This window comes from Leptodactylus fuscus, chromosome 1 (assembly GCF_031893055.1).
Source record: "Leptodactylus fuscus isolate aLepFus1 chromosome 1, aLepFus1.hap2, whole genome shotgun sequence".
NCBI classification, from domain to species: Eukaryota; Metazoa; Chordata; class Amphibia; order Anura; family Leptodactylidae; genus Leptodactylus; species Leptodactylus fuscus.
This window is the reverse complement of record NC_134265.1, coordinates 48,152,274-48,167,744: the sequence shown is the minus strand read 5'-3', so window position 1 is coordinate 48,167,744 and position 15,471 is coordinate 48,152,274. Positions and strand designations below refer to the sequence as shown.

At 41.6% G+C, this 15,471-nt stretch overlaps 1 protein-coding gene across 2 annotated transcripts in view; it reads right to left on the bottom strand.

Annotated features, from left to right (window-relative positions):
- Positions 1–15,471, bottom strand: part of ERBIN (erbb2 interacting protein) — a 172,718-nt gene that overhangs the window by 52,483 nt on the left and 104,764 nt on the right. For both annotated transcript variants that reach the window (XM_075269806.1, XM_075269807.1), the window contains exons 5-8: positions 12,595–12,712; positions 6,307–6,385; positions 4,213–4,302; positions 38–94 (exon numbers count right to left, since the gene is read on the bottom strand). In XM_075269806.1, coding sequence (XP_075125907.1) covers positions 38–94; positions 4,213–4,302; positions 6,307–6,385; positions 12,595–12,712 — 344 coding nt within the window. The remainder of the gene's footprint in view (positions 1–37; positions 95–4,212; positions 4,303–6,306; positions 6,386–12,594; positions 12,713–15,471) is intronic.

Below are 15,471 nucleotides of genomic sequence, written 5' to 3'. Positions count from 1 at the left end.
AAAAAAGGTCAATAGGAGCTGGAAAAAAACCACTTACTTTGGTAACATTTTCAACTGGTTCTCCCGAAGTTCCAAAATTTGAAGTTTTGTTAACCTATGGATAGAAAAATAAGAGCGGATGAAGAAAGCTGATAAATAATGTCAATAGACTAGAATGACTTGATGGAGATTGAGAAGATAATTAACAGAAATGATTATAATTAGACTTAAAGTTCATATCAAGCCTCCTATGCAATCTGTCTATGTAATCCTCAACACATAGAACCAGGTCCATATCACTAGTATTTGGATCAAGTCAATTCTGACCATTTATGTCTTAGACTAGAAAACGCTGCAATTTCTGTGTTTGAGATGGTTATATATCTCACAACGTTGGGTGTACCTGAGTGCCCAATGTTCAAGTAGGTAAATTTAATGAATTATTATTTTTTTTTAAAGGTCTGTTAGTGCTAGTAATGGATTAATAAGTACACTCATATACCTTTAGCACCGTTTGGAGTGATTTCTGGGTGTCTCTGGTTGCTGCTTGCATCCTCTGAATTTGTTTACGGGTGTTAGCTTCCTGTTGTGCAACTTCCTTTGTAGCTTCCACTAGTTCTCTCTCACTCAGTCCCATCTACTGTCTCCCTAGCCCAGCAATCTCACCCATTACTAGCCTCTCCCTCTCCTGTCTCCCTAGCCTAGCGATTCTACCCATTACTAGCCCTTCCCACCCTCCTCCCATCTCCCTAGCTAACCTATGCTGCCCACTACTAGCAGACAGGAAGAAGGGAGGAGCCATTCCCGGACACAGGAAGGCTTGGTAAGTATTGATGGATTGGATGGGGGGGGAGTAATGGTGATGTTCTGTTTCGGAAGCATTGAAACGGAATGTTACCGGATTATCACAAAGGGTCCCTGGAGTGGTCACATGACCAGTCCAGGGATATGGGTAATTATAGATTTTTCTCTAATTAAAGTAAATTAGAAGTTAGGTGGGGAGGGGGGGGGGGTTAGTTTAGGGGTTAATTCTTAGTTTATCCTGGACAACCCCTCTAATATAAAATTACAAGGGTTCTTCTAAGACGGATTATTCTACTTTGGCCAGGTAGGATAAGGTTTAAAGGGCATCTACAACCACCAAAATCTCTCCTAAACCACGTATCATAGAAGATTCCTGCACTCATGGTTGTATCCATTGGCAACCAATCACGACAAAAGATGTCATCTCTAATAAGTTTGGGGGGAAAACTTTAAAAATACAAAATATTTAATTACTTATATTTGCAAAAGTGTAACTTTTAATTGTCTACATATTGAAATAGTTATCTTCATGAGAAAACCTCATTAAATAGAGAATGTCAGAGCACAAGTGTGTGTGCCCGTCAGTCACCCCATACATATGCCACCTCTATCAGACCACTAGAAATACACTTTTAACTCTATGATCGGCAATAATAACTTGACCACTCGTATAAGGATCCTGCTCAGCAGACCCTGAATCAGAAAGCTTTTCCACCACAACAGTTTAGTGGCAAATATAATGGATCAGATTATACTAATACTAACTATAAAGCCTTCAATACCAAAAACCGTATCCCGGAGTGGAATCTTCATGGGAACAGCTCTCCTCTTATTGCATTACGTCAATATTCAATAAAACATGTCCAGCAAGCCTGTAGGTCTAAAAGACAACCGATCCCCTCCCTATCCACAGAGCTGAACAAGAACAATAGGTTTTAGGTCAATGCTTTAGACTTATATAGCAACTACTTTACAAACCCCACAAGAATCGCTGCATGCAAAAGTCAGTCGCATGGAAATCTTTAAAAGCATCAAAAATCAATGAGAGGCCAAGAAAATAAAATTCAGAGCCCATAGATATCACCCTTTAAAAGATAACGCCCAGGCAACTTCTAAAAGGATCTCCCGTGTGGGTTAACAAGAAGAATAACCAGTTTTATTTGCTGACTTAGGAGTTCAACAGTGCAAAGACATGGTATTTTTAGTGTGAACTTGGCTGGAGACCTCAGTGAATGCTGGCTGCAAACTACAAAGGGCAACAAGCAGAAATGCCGGGCTCGTGTCTCGAAGAAATGAAAATAATGGGTAGAAAAAAGGGTAAGGAGTCACTGGAAGTACATAACAGAAGCTGACAAGCACAAAATAAGCAGAAGGAAAGAAACATACAGCGATGTGTACGGAATTCTGGAGCAGATTTTCTTATACCTCTGGATTGTGCTGTTTCTCCTAGAAAATGTCTGAATAAATAGACAACTGGGCGTTACCATTCAATATGAAGTGGGCGTCCCCCTACACACTGCTATTGTCCAGGCTATGTTCAGTGTCAGGCGGTGTAGGGATTCACCCATCTCATATCGAATGGTAATGCCCAGTTGTTGATTTATTTATAACAGAGGAACAGCACAATGCAGATTTATAACGAAATGATACAGAATACAAGACAAGTAAGGCCTGGTTCACATCTGTGTTCAGTATTCTGTTCGGGGAGTCCGTTTGGAGACCCCCGGAACGGAATACCAAACACATTGACAAGCGGTGAGCACTGAAAGTACACGGACCCCATAAATTATAATGGGGTCCGTGTGTTTTCTGTGTGGTGTCTGCACGAGTCATGCACAGAGAAAGGTACTTCATGAACTACTTTCCTCTCTACATGACTAGTGCGGACACCTCGCGGAAAACACATGGACCCCATTATAGTCTATGGGGTCCGTGTGCTTTCATTGCTCATCGCTTGTCAATGTGTTCAGTATTCCATTGGAATGGAGACACTAGAGAAACTGCAGTAAATATATTCTAAGTTCATACTCCTATTAATGTACATGAACTACTTTAGAAGTAGTAAGAATCCATCTGTTCCTGATATTATACTCTTATGATACTCTATATGAATATGCCTAAAATGGCTCTTAGCGCAATTAACAATTATAGAACCTTGAGGAAAAATAATAAAGACTAATAAAAAATCTCAGCATTCCAATGTGCAAGAAACAGCAATGCATAGTCCTTTATACCATAAAGGACTTTTTACCTGCCTGATGTGCACCTGAATGGCGAGCAATGATCGTAATGTCAGCATTTGTCCCTATACAGCATTATTGTTTGCAACATACACTCTTTTTTTATGTAGATTGTTAGCCCCATATAGGGATCACAATGTACATTTTTTCCCTACCAGTATGTCTTTGTAGAAAGGGAGGAAATCCACGCAAACACGGGAAGAACATACAAACTCCTTGCAGATGTTGTTCCTGGCGGGATTCGAACCCAGGACTCCAGAGCTGCAAGGCTGCAGTGCTAACCACTGAGCCACCGTGTTGTCCCTCACTCTATTTTCATAGGAAATGTGCAGTCAACAATGATCAGAAGATAGACAGTGCAGATCTGCCCGCACAACAGTCCATGTCGCTGGTGTATTCACTTGCAATCAGGACACTGAAGCATCCGAAACAGCAGAGGATGTTTTTTTTTGTTTGTTTGTTTGTTTTGTTTTTTGAGGGAGGGTTCACCTCCCTTAGGGTAATTAGAAAATATATTTTATTATTTTGGATAACTTCTTTAAGGCCTTAGACTCATTCGCACACAGGCTCTCCCTCCTACCTCCAAAAACACTCAACTAATATGGGATACCCTTGATAACTAGTATAATGTAGTTTTTAGACACAAAGCTAGGTTTTGGTCATTCTGCTTTAACCATGGCCTTATAAAAAGTTTCTGGACCCCGCAGCCACTTATTTTTTTCCTCCATTATGGCTGTTCTGCCTCCTGTATTGCTTTGTTACATATGTAGTTGACTACAATTACTCTGTTCCGCTTCTTCTACTTCATTACCCAAATGGCTTGCAATGTACATAAAAAACAGACATAAAAAGACTCAAGCACCAAGACGTAAAAATGATTCAGCCACATTACATATAAGGCTGCACGTCCTACAAATACTCCAAAAACGTGCACGGCATCAACATTGTTACGGCCATTTCGGCCTCCTATATTTTGTTCCATTGCCGTGATCCTCATCGTACAGATATATGTCCATCAGACATACGGTATAGTTATGACTCTCTAGATACAGGAGTAATAGCAATGTCATTCCAGAGACATCTGTGGTATATGAATGCTGCTTTAGACCACTAAAAAATCTAAAATGAAAAATTGCAAGCCTTTAAATCAAGACAGCTGCAAATAAAGCCTAGGATGGTCTGAACTCACCTGCCAAAATTAGCTGGCAAGAAATCAAGAAAAGCATCATTTAGGTATAACTGAGTCAAGTTTAACAGCTGTGAAAACCCATCGGGGAGCCTATGGAGAGAGAAGAAAATATTACCCAAAAAATTACAAATATAAAAGAGTAAAAAACATTCAAACAACATGAAAACGTTTGTAAACAGGAAATACTTTGGAGTCATAAAATGCTGCGATAGATCGTATGAAAGAACAGATCAGGACAAAATTATTAATAGAGGGTATAAAAGTGTCACATCAGGCGGCGCAGGAGAATTAACACAGTAAATTACTTCTGAGTCCATCAAGAGCAATTTATTCAATGCGCTTTCTAAAGACTTGACTTAATAAATGCAATGAAACACAAGGGGTTTGAAGGCGGGCTACACAAGGGAGCCAGATATCGGATAAGTAACAGTAACACAGTTTTTGACGACTTATTACTTTAGGATAGAGGATTTTCATTTTTTTTCCCCTGAACTGGTTGGGCACAGTCAGAAATTACCAGTGTAGTGTCATATAGGCGTCTATAGGTACCACCATAAGTACTGCCATATGCCAAGACTCCCTGCTGTAATTTTTTATTTTTATTATATTTGTGCTGTTTTAATATATACACTTTAATTATGGAAGCCATACCAAAACTTCAGATTCTAGTACCAACCCAGCAGTTCAGGAAGTGTAACTTCTACATTCGTTCTGATAATCCATGAAGGGCTGGGTTATGGGTTTTAGTTCAATTAGAAAGTCTGACACCTTCTCGGTGTCTACAATGGAGAAGATAGTTGGCTTGAGTTTATATGTTCTCCCCTTGTTTGGGTGAGTTTCCTCCAGGAACCCGGGTTTTCTTGGCTTCCTGTAATAACCTGACCCTTATGGGTTTTGGGAATGAGCACGTGTAAGGCAACTTCCCTACTCCACAACGCTCCCTGCGTTTTGAACTCCTTGGTGAGAAACGCACATTGCAAATGTTGGTCATTGTCATTATCCAATACGTTTCACGCCTATGACCGAGTGTTTGATTCAAGTCTAAGCCAAGTGCTTCCCCGGGCCAGGTTCGGATTGCACCCTGATCACATGCATTGGGCAGTTTTCCTCTTTTAAGACCAACACAGGTGGAGGAAGTCCCTTATAAATGGTGAACTGGAACTTCCGGAGTCAGAAATTAAATCAAGACATTGGTATAAGTAAAATTAAATTTTTTTTTTAAAGAATTTAATGTATTTTGGTAAGTTTAATTAATTCTAATTTTTTAAAAAAAGTTTATCTCACCAGACAACTTTAACTAACATTCAAAATGGACAATCCTAGCAGGGGCCAGCTACAAAGGTTGTCATAATTGGTATTATGGGAATAAAGCGTAACACTAGAACTATAAGCACCTTTCTACTACAACCCTCTTCTAACCAGTGGGCCATAGTAGTGGATATTTGCTGATGTGACACTAATGGTGATTTAGGGCACGTTACAAACTAAAGACAATTAGCACGGCCTATTTGTGTAATAGAAAGCTTTGATATACTGTCGGATTCCTGCAGTTTCCCTACAATAAATCAATGAGGCCGCGCAATCTGCTTCAACTTCTTGATTGGATGACAAAAAAAAAACGCTCTCCTGCAAACTAGTCAATAATCCATTTGCCATTGAAGAGAGAAAGCCTTTAAAAAAAAAAAATGCACAGAAGCGAAGACTGAGAAAAGGGCACAAGGGGTTTGAGTCTTGATTTCTGAGCTCTCGTCGCTAAGCAGTTTTCAGTAATAATAATCATTTATTCCCCCGAGTCGCACGTAACATGTCACAAACCTCTTAATTATTCCCTCCTACAGTCAACAAATTGGAGTCTTTACAGCCTTAGAAAATACATTTTCTGCCACCATCTTCAAGGATGAAGAAACTAGCCGGAAGAATTTGTTAAAGAAAATACATGGGACTGGATTAAGACCTTCACTAATTAAACTAATTATTACTTACCGGTTTAACCAAGTGTTAATAGTTCTCTAGCCAAAGGGAGGACATGATAATGGCAACTAGATGTAGTGCTCAGCAAATTCCTCGGTAGAGCGAGGACTTCATTATACTTACTTGGAAATTGGATTGACGCTTGCTTCGACGATTGTCAAAACTTTACAATTCTTAATATTTTCTGGAAACTCCTGTATACCTGTCAATAATAAGAGGGTATATTAGGTATCCACACAAACTTGAAAGTTAACCTCCCACAATAGGGCACCCAGTAACAATGGATTATCTATGAGGGCGGGTTCATACCAGCGCCCGGTCTCCGCTTTGCAGGTTTCCATCTTCTGCCTGAGAAACTGGAATGATGATGGAAACCTGGCAGTCAATTTTCAAACCCATTCACTTGAATGGGTTTGCAAAGTGTCCGCCCGTGATCGTCTTGAGCTTCTCCGTGGCGAAACCTTTTTTTTAACCGGACACAAAGTCCTGCATGTCTGACTTTGTGTCCAGTTAAACAAACTGGTTTCGCTGCGGAGAGGCACGAAACGCTCACGGGCGGACACTTTGCAAACCCATTCAAGTGAATGGGTTTGAAAATTGACTGCCGGGTTTCCGTCTCGTGTCCAGTCTCTTGGGCAAAAGACAGAAACCCGCCGGATTGCCTAAAGCAGAGACCGGGCGCTGTTGTGCACCTGCCCTAACTTCCAAAAATAGTATGGTTTTCAAAAAGACTAAAGAATCTGCACAAAAACAATTACCAAGCACTTGTCATGTGAGCTACTATGTCGCTGCTATTGCTATAATTTTACCTTTTGCATATTTCAAGTGCAGACTGTAAATAACCTCTGATATGAAATATAACAATCCCTCATTGTTAGCCCACATTGTAAATAATTAAAATAGCTCAACCCACAAAAACACAGAAATTGAATAAATGAGTAGGAGAAAATGTTGTGGTTATTAAAATGCCATTACAAGACTATACAGTTTGGCCACGGCTTCGCACCAACAGGGTGCGGCCTCAGAATCCTGACATTACATGAAATGATACATGTCTCTTTAAGAGCTTGCAACTACTATGAAAAATCTCGCCAAAACTTAAAAGCCTATATTTTTAGTGATGTTCGCAAGGTTGCTTATAGAGAATATTCAACAGTGCCGCTTGTTTGGATAACATTTTTTAGGGCAGAATAGGTAAAATAATTGAAGAGGTATTACCCTACTCACTGATCCTCTCACCATTGCCATTCCTTTGGCTGAACTTTTTTTTTGTTAACATTTTGTGTGCATCAAGATGAAAACCAGTAGATAGAGACCAAAAAAATTCATGTATAATTGACCCTCCAGGCCACACTCCAGTGGCATTACATAGAAGAGGTCAGGCCCATTATAATGCTGACAGTTTTCCCCTCCATACCCCTTTTCATGTTGGATCACTTTGCCTCCTTTTGCAGCTCCTCTGGAGCACGAAATCATTCAGGTTCTCCAAAGCCCATACAAAATAGAATCCCATTATCAATGGAAGGGCCCCCAAACTCCAAGGACCACACAGTATCTGCATACACTGCCTCTATGGTACATTTGCTCTTGTTGCACCCCACTGGTAGTTTCCAGAATATAACACAGGTATTATCAGACAAGGAGGCCCCACCTGCTCAGAGACTTGTTTTTGCCCCTGGGGCCTTATTAGCACTGGGCAGAAGGTTGTGGCCAGCTATATGGACAGCCATATGTGCAAACTCACTCCTCAGAAGAAAACTGAGTGTAACAAATCCCCTGGTGTAAAGACAGGATGCTGGAGACCCCAGACTGCCATCAGAGGAAAGGAGGATTTCCTCTCCCATTATCATATCACAATGGGTTATCTGAATGTCATCCCTATACTAACTACGGTTAAGTTGTGTAAATGCCATTATATTCAGGATTTGGAACATTTTCACAGAACTGTATAAACACAAAACTATTCAGTGCAGGGCCTTCTGGAGAAAAGCGGAAAATACAGCAAATGTCAGGAATGGAGGATTATATCCAAAAACAGATATTCCTGTGAACTGGAGGTTTCACAATCTATACAGCACATACACTTAGAATGGCTCTCTTTACCTGTCCAGGAGTGGAGGTGCTCACTCAAAATTCTCACTTATATGGTCCCTGCTAACTGGGGTTCCTCAAGTGCCTCCAATTAGCCTGAATGCACAGCCATAGGTAATGGTTGTTTTAACCTGTCCAGGAATGGAGGTTCTTACCCAAAGTCTCACAGACATGGTTGCTGCCAATTACAGGATCCATGTGCCTCTCACCAACCTTGATACTCAGCTCCAGGCTATGCTTGTCTTAACTTAGACAGGAGCCTGGTTAGAAGGCGAGTCATTCCCTAAACTGGTGGGTCATGATAGTCAAGGACTATGTAGGTGAAACTTTGGGGCTGGGGTGTAGGCATCTCCACTCTATCAATGGTGGATGGTTCATTTGGCATTAAGGCAGCACTAGTGGGCTCATAGCCAGGAGTACACAACACTCCTTAAAATTTGAGGACCTGGCTTGCAGGTAAAAACCCACAAGTACTAAGTAATGATAAAATCCAGTCTAGTAATCTGAACCTAGTGTGCTGTGCCCATATAAGATTGGTAATGGGCCTAGATCTCCATGGGCCTGATATCATTCTTGGTGTACAATGCACAACAGATTAGTTGGAATAGATTATTTTTGTACTACAGACACTGGTTAGGTAGGACCCCTGGACTCTCTATGGCTAGCATCATGTTTGACACCTAGTACATAACAATGATGCTTATTTTGAGAAGTAACAGAATGGAAACGCTTTCAAGGATCCATAACAGATGTAAACTTGTACAGGACTCTACTATGTGTTCCTCGTAGTTTACGTTCATCATCCTGTCCTGTAAAATACAAGGTTCCAGGCATCCAAATAAGGACATCAACAAATGCCCAGCTCAAGAAGCCAAAACGCTTGTCATGACTACACAATCCATTTTTCGGGGGCTACTAATATATTATAAGGCACATATGGTTTTGTTTTTAATGTAAATCTGAGCTTGACAAGAAGTAACTAAGTAGTATCAACAACTATGTTAAAAAAATATATATCAAAAACCTGAAGATGCAATAAAACCATGTGTCACTATGTTACCTGCTGTCTATTCTCTTGGCTCTTTTTGTAAGCTAGAGACTAGTCAAGGTATGGGAATTAGCTAAGGAAGCATGGCTAGTCTCCTTAGACAGGCAGTGGGGGAGATTTCTGATGCAGCAAAATGACTCTCACCAGGAGTCAAAGCAACCTAGCAAATATATATAGCATGACTTGTACTAGCAGGGAGGTTAGACGGCTATATGAGGCAGAACGGGATGAGAAAAAAAGGGAGGCATTATAGGAATGATGTTATTAAAGGAAATATGCCAGTAGAATCATACCTACCAAACAACCCCTAGAGCGTAGTAAAGCAGCTAGAAAGTTCCGGACACATATCTTTGTGTCTTTTTATAGTTTGTTTTTTTGCGGAGAAAAGTTATTTTATCCAGTATGTAAATTAGCTGATAAGTGCCCCAAGAATAGTTAACCCTGACCAACGTTGTGCCCTTTGCCTTGGTTAACAGTATCAGTATCACTGGTCTCCCAATTGAAATGTTGCACATTTAATCTTGGCCCGGTGAATGAGCGGTGCGATTCCTGCTGTGAGCAATGGCATTGCATGCTGTAGTCATGAGGGCTGTGGTACATGCATAGTGTGTGTACTGCAAATGCACTACGTCGTGAACAAAGGGGGCTCAAGACAAGGCAAAAAGTCAGTACTGTCAAACAGGGTAAAGGTAAAGCATCGGGCAGTCCAACACACTTGACGAAATTGGGATTGCTCTTGGGGTACTGTCACCTAATATGTGCCGTGAATTGAAGTCCATTCCCTTGGCAATTGAAACTCTAGTAAAAACAGCCAAAAAGGGATGTGCCAACAGGTTTCCATGTGCCCTACCAAGTGATGAGAGTTGGTAGGCATGATTCACGAGATGGGACTTTATCTTCCACCAAAATGGAAGAAATCTGGCCAGAAAATAAAAATATAATAGTGCTACTTTAATAGTAATTCCTCTGGATCTTCATGAATATTTACTCCTCTAAAATCTTGGGCATCACCACTTTATGTAGACAGCAAACAGAGTTGTAATTGCAGACATAGCACAAGGGTGGCGCTCTCTCTGGAAAAATGAAAATCACTCCCTTTCATTGTTCTCATCTACAAAAAACATAAAGCAATTTGTTCCCAGTCTATCATGCAGACTTTGCATGTACACCGCAGGATATTACTTTGGAAGAGAGAGAGAGAAAACATGAAAATGTAATGGTTTGTGAATATTGCCGTCAACTTTCATCAGTGGAACAAAAACCGAAAACCCAGCTATCCCAAGGTGTCAAACCTGCAAATGACTGACATGCCAAAGTCGCAAACCCTCCGCCGCACAATCATCTCGTGTCTATTACATTTTCATTCTCTATTTCTACATCAACAGCTGCTGGGTTGAGAGCTCAGCAATTTCCAAGGCCTTATATCTATTACATCAATGGGTAAAGAGCAAGGTATCATTTTTTTCATTAAGTCATTTAACCACCTGTGACTCTGGCCATGATATATTCAAGATGTCAACTCGGCTGACAAGTAAATCGCCTTATTCTAAGGCCTGGTATGTGAAAAGAAATAAAGTGCATCTTCAGAATGTAATCCTTATTAAATGGGAAAGTCTACGTTATGGACATTCCACACCATGTGTTTATTTTTCAGGGTCTGTAAAGTGGAAAACGGATCTACAAATGTAGATAAAAAGTGGGGGAAGTCCAGAAAAATGGTGCACATGCCGAGCAGCTGGATAACTTCAGGCGTCACCTGGACCCTCAGCCAACACTTAGGTCTAAGTAGTGACAGTGGCATAACTAAGCATGGCGGGGCCCCGTGGCCCACTTTTGACATGGGGCCCCCTGCCCCTGACAAACGCTGAAAACCTCAACCGACGGACCCCCCACCCCCCCCAATTTCTTAACGCTCTATTATGCCCCATAGTGGCCCCTGCACACAGTATTATGCTCCATAGTGCCCCCTGCACCAACTATTATGCCCCATAGTGGCCCCTGCACACAGTATTATGCTCCATAGTGTCCCCTGCACATACTATTATGCCCCATAGTGGCGCCTGCACACAGTATTATACCCTATATAGTGGCCCCTGCACACAGTATTATACCCTATATAGTGGCCCCTGCACACAGTATTATCCCCCATAGTGGCTCCTGCACACAGGTCTTTTTAGACCCCAGAGTATAATAATCGGAAACCCAGGGGGATACCAACATAAAAAACACTGTTACTTACCTATCCCAGGCTCCGCTGCACTCCGCGGTGGTGTCGGCCATCTTCAATGACGTCCGGAAAGTCACATGACCTGGGATGCAGGCCCCAGTCATTTGACGTCAGGGCCGAAACAGAACTTGGCCCGAAGCCTGTCTGGAGCTCGGATGGGTAAGTAACAGTGTTTTTTTTATGTTCTCTTACCTTTCCTGGGCCTCCGATCATTATACATAGGGGTCTGAAATAGGGGGCCTCCAATGTCAAGGGCCCTGTGACAGCCACTACCGCTGCTACCCTGGTAGTTACGCCCCTGAGTAGTGACATTTTTAGTCATTTACTACCTGTATGTCACATCTACGCCACAACATTATACTTTAATCTAAGGCCGTTTCACATCTGCGCTTGGGCCATTCCGCTCCTGTCTACACATGAAATATGCAGAGAGAAATGTCCTGCAAGCAGCAAATTTCTCTCTGCATTTTTCGTGCGGACAGAAACCTAAATGCAGATGTGAACCGGGCCTAACAAAAATTCTTCTAATTTTAATGTATCTCTTTATTGTTCCTTTAGCGTGTCATCATATGGAATATCATGGAGAAAATAAGTATTTGATAGACTGGCGATTTTGCAAGTTTTCCCACCTACAAAGAATGGAGAGGTCTGTAATTTTTAACATGGGTACATGGGGCAGGGAGGATTCTGAGAAAGGTCAGGAATAAAGATATCTTGATCCAAAACTTCTAAATTTCTAAAAAAGCACAAGCACTAATGGCAGCCAATACAAAGAGGTGACCAAGATAGCCTACAGTGTATAATTCAGCATTGGAATGGGCTATAACTCTGCATAATAATAGTATTATACATCATTCACTGTCTGGGTGACAACCTCTATGGCCACCGAGATAAAGATCATACTTCATTGTCACCAACCGTGAAGACAACCAAGAAATGGCTGTATTATATTGGGGACAAAGTATCTGATCACACCCAAATATACCAAGGGCAGTACCTAGAAGCTTGGTCATACACAATTCAATTAACTTGTGAAAGTACTTACCATTCTTGCTGACATCTAGTTCCCTGAGATTAATGAGATTTGCTATAGATGCTGGCAATATTGTTAGGTCATTGTCTGGCAAACTCAGCTTGTGCAGAGACTGGCAGTTGAATAGTTGCTATTGAAAAAAAAACAGAGAGAAAAAATGGCAGTCAGCTTCCATTTTCTACTTCACAGCTGATGGTGGGAAAACAGAGGACACAACAATATGCAATGAAACAATGGGGTTTAGAGTTGAAGGGCTTTCATACCATTGTAAATGAGGGCAGACTCCATACACCATAGGGTCTCAATCCTACAATATATTCCTTTCACCATGTACTTTTCTGTAGTATGAAGGTGGCCGTACACATTAGTCTAAGGTCGGCTGACATATGTGTATGACATGTCCAGCTGACACAGAGGCGAAAAAACATGCCAGATCCTTTCTTCGCACCACTTTCAGAGGTGTCTGGCAGCGGTTTATTCCCCTTTCCCTGCTGAGTACACATGGCTAACTAAGCATGCACATGAATGGGGTGCTCAGAAGGAATAGCTTCTGGGGAGACCAAGGAGAGAGACTTTAGCTGACCCCCCCCCTATTGCATTCTGCAAAACCAATAATTGAGCAACAAGGACCCTTCATCTATACAATAAGCATGTTTATACAGTCACTGTGAAAATGTTGCATTCCCTCGCAACCCATTTAACATTCATTTACAATTTTCTCATCCAATATCATATTTTCTGTTCCAATGTGAACTTAGCAATAGGGGGTGGTAGTTGAGGTTTGTATCCCCGCTGCCTCTTAGTTGGTCATAGCTGTTAGCCAGTGGCGTAACTAAAGTCTTGTGGGCCTCGGTGCAATCTTTTGTCCGGGGCCCCCTACCTCATCCCTACAGTGAATTTTTGATAGTGATGGTTACGGGTGCTAAGGAGTTTTATCAACCTTAAGGGCCCCTTCACACGGAGTATACGCTGGCTGATTCTGAACTTGTAAACGTTCCGAATCAGCGGCGTTTAAAACAGATCCCATTGTTTCTATGGGAGCCAGCATACGTGTTTGGAAAAAAGCAGCCCATTCATTTCTATGGGGAGCGCACGTATGCCAGCTCCCATAGAAAGCAATGGGATCTGTTTTAAACTGTTTTACACGTTCCGAATCAGCCAGCGTATACTCCGTGCTTAATGGGCCCCCTAAGGCTCCTGAGCCCCGATGTGTCTGAACTCCCTGCACCCCCTCAAGTTACGCCCCTACGGTTAGCCAAATGCTTAGATAGCTACTTATAACAACTTTACTATAAACATGCAAACTCGGCTCAGTCAAATGTACACGATTATTTTAATAGGGAAACGCTGGCCATACACTTTATATAGCTATTGGTTGACAGCCATCTCGGGTTTCGACTCAGCTTTTCTTGAGAGGGAGAAAGTCTCTGTCAGACACCTGCAGAAGTTTATCAACTCTGAAGACAAAAAGGATGAAATCAAAAGAGCCTGATCCTTCTGTACCCCAACAATGGTCAGGGGAGAGTCAGAGGTGTCAAGAAACGCCTGAAACTACTGTATAGCAAAATGCTACATACACCGTATACAAGATGGTGGAGCTGTGTGTGCACCTGGTAATGTATAAAGTGGACACACGCTGAAATCTATGCAGAAATATGGAGGACACGTAAAGCCGAGGAGCGTCTGACCCGATGCAAATACATTGTATTACAACTTTCTAACACATTTCTCATTCTTAAATTTTCAGTTTCTAGAATAGCTGCTTCCTTTCACTGAATGGAAACAAAAAGTATATTAGAAAGTAAGGTCATTTTATACTGAAAACCCCTGTTACAAATGCCAAACATTTCTTCATTCCTTTTCCTTTACAGGGGGTTTTCTGGGATTTTACATTCACATCCTCTTTCCAGTATTCCCATACGCACGCCTGTTTAGTTCTGCAACTCGGCCATTTACAGTAAAGGCAACACAGCGGCAGCGGTACCAAGCAAAATGCCATGTACCAGGGTGTTATGTTCAGTCAAACAGTGGCAGATCCCTTTTTCTGTTTATCGTGGGGACTTTGATCCTTCAGAATTAGAAGAACGAGGCTACTTTCTTCCAGAAACAGTGCCAACCCTCGCTAAAGGATGGATGTGGTACCGCAGCGTAATCCCATTTAGTTCAATAATACTAACTCGCAGTAACAGGCCTAAGCCACAAATAGCAGTGTTTTTAGAAAGCAGCCATGTTGTTCTAATCTTGGCCAACCAGAACCCAGCCTATCAACTAAGCCCCATTCTGGGCTTCTGGTAACAGGCTCCATTTAATGTAAAACTACAAGCCTCCCCTTTAAGAGCACCTGTCATAGTGGGACGTAGCATATTCCTGCCATGGTCCACAAGCCCTGGCCCTCAAGACTGACTTTACAAGTCAGAAAATTTACAGCTCTACACCTTTATTAGTGTGGTACACAAATGACCAGTCTTTTATTGGTACGCCACTTTGCGTGTGGCCTTACACAGGTATACAATACATGCCTTCATTATTATAATGGTGCACATAAAAAGTTAATGCAAATTCAGCTCTGCTACATCAATCATTCCACAACATGTAGTCTCTTTCATTATCTAACAATTACATAAAGGACTGGGCCAGTGATAGCTTTATGCACTGTATATAGGACATATATTGTTGTACCTGTATATATGTATACGGCACACGTGACATCTGCACATGAAACCCTGCGATATTTTGCTAATAAAACCAGTCCTAAGCCATCATCTAAGTAGAGAACACAGCGCCCTTCCTGCATATCTGCCATCAATACATGGAATGTGCTGTGTCGCATGTTCACATTGTGTCCATAAATCACATTATTCTCCAAAGCATATGCCTAGCTGTCATCGC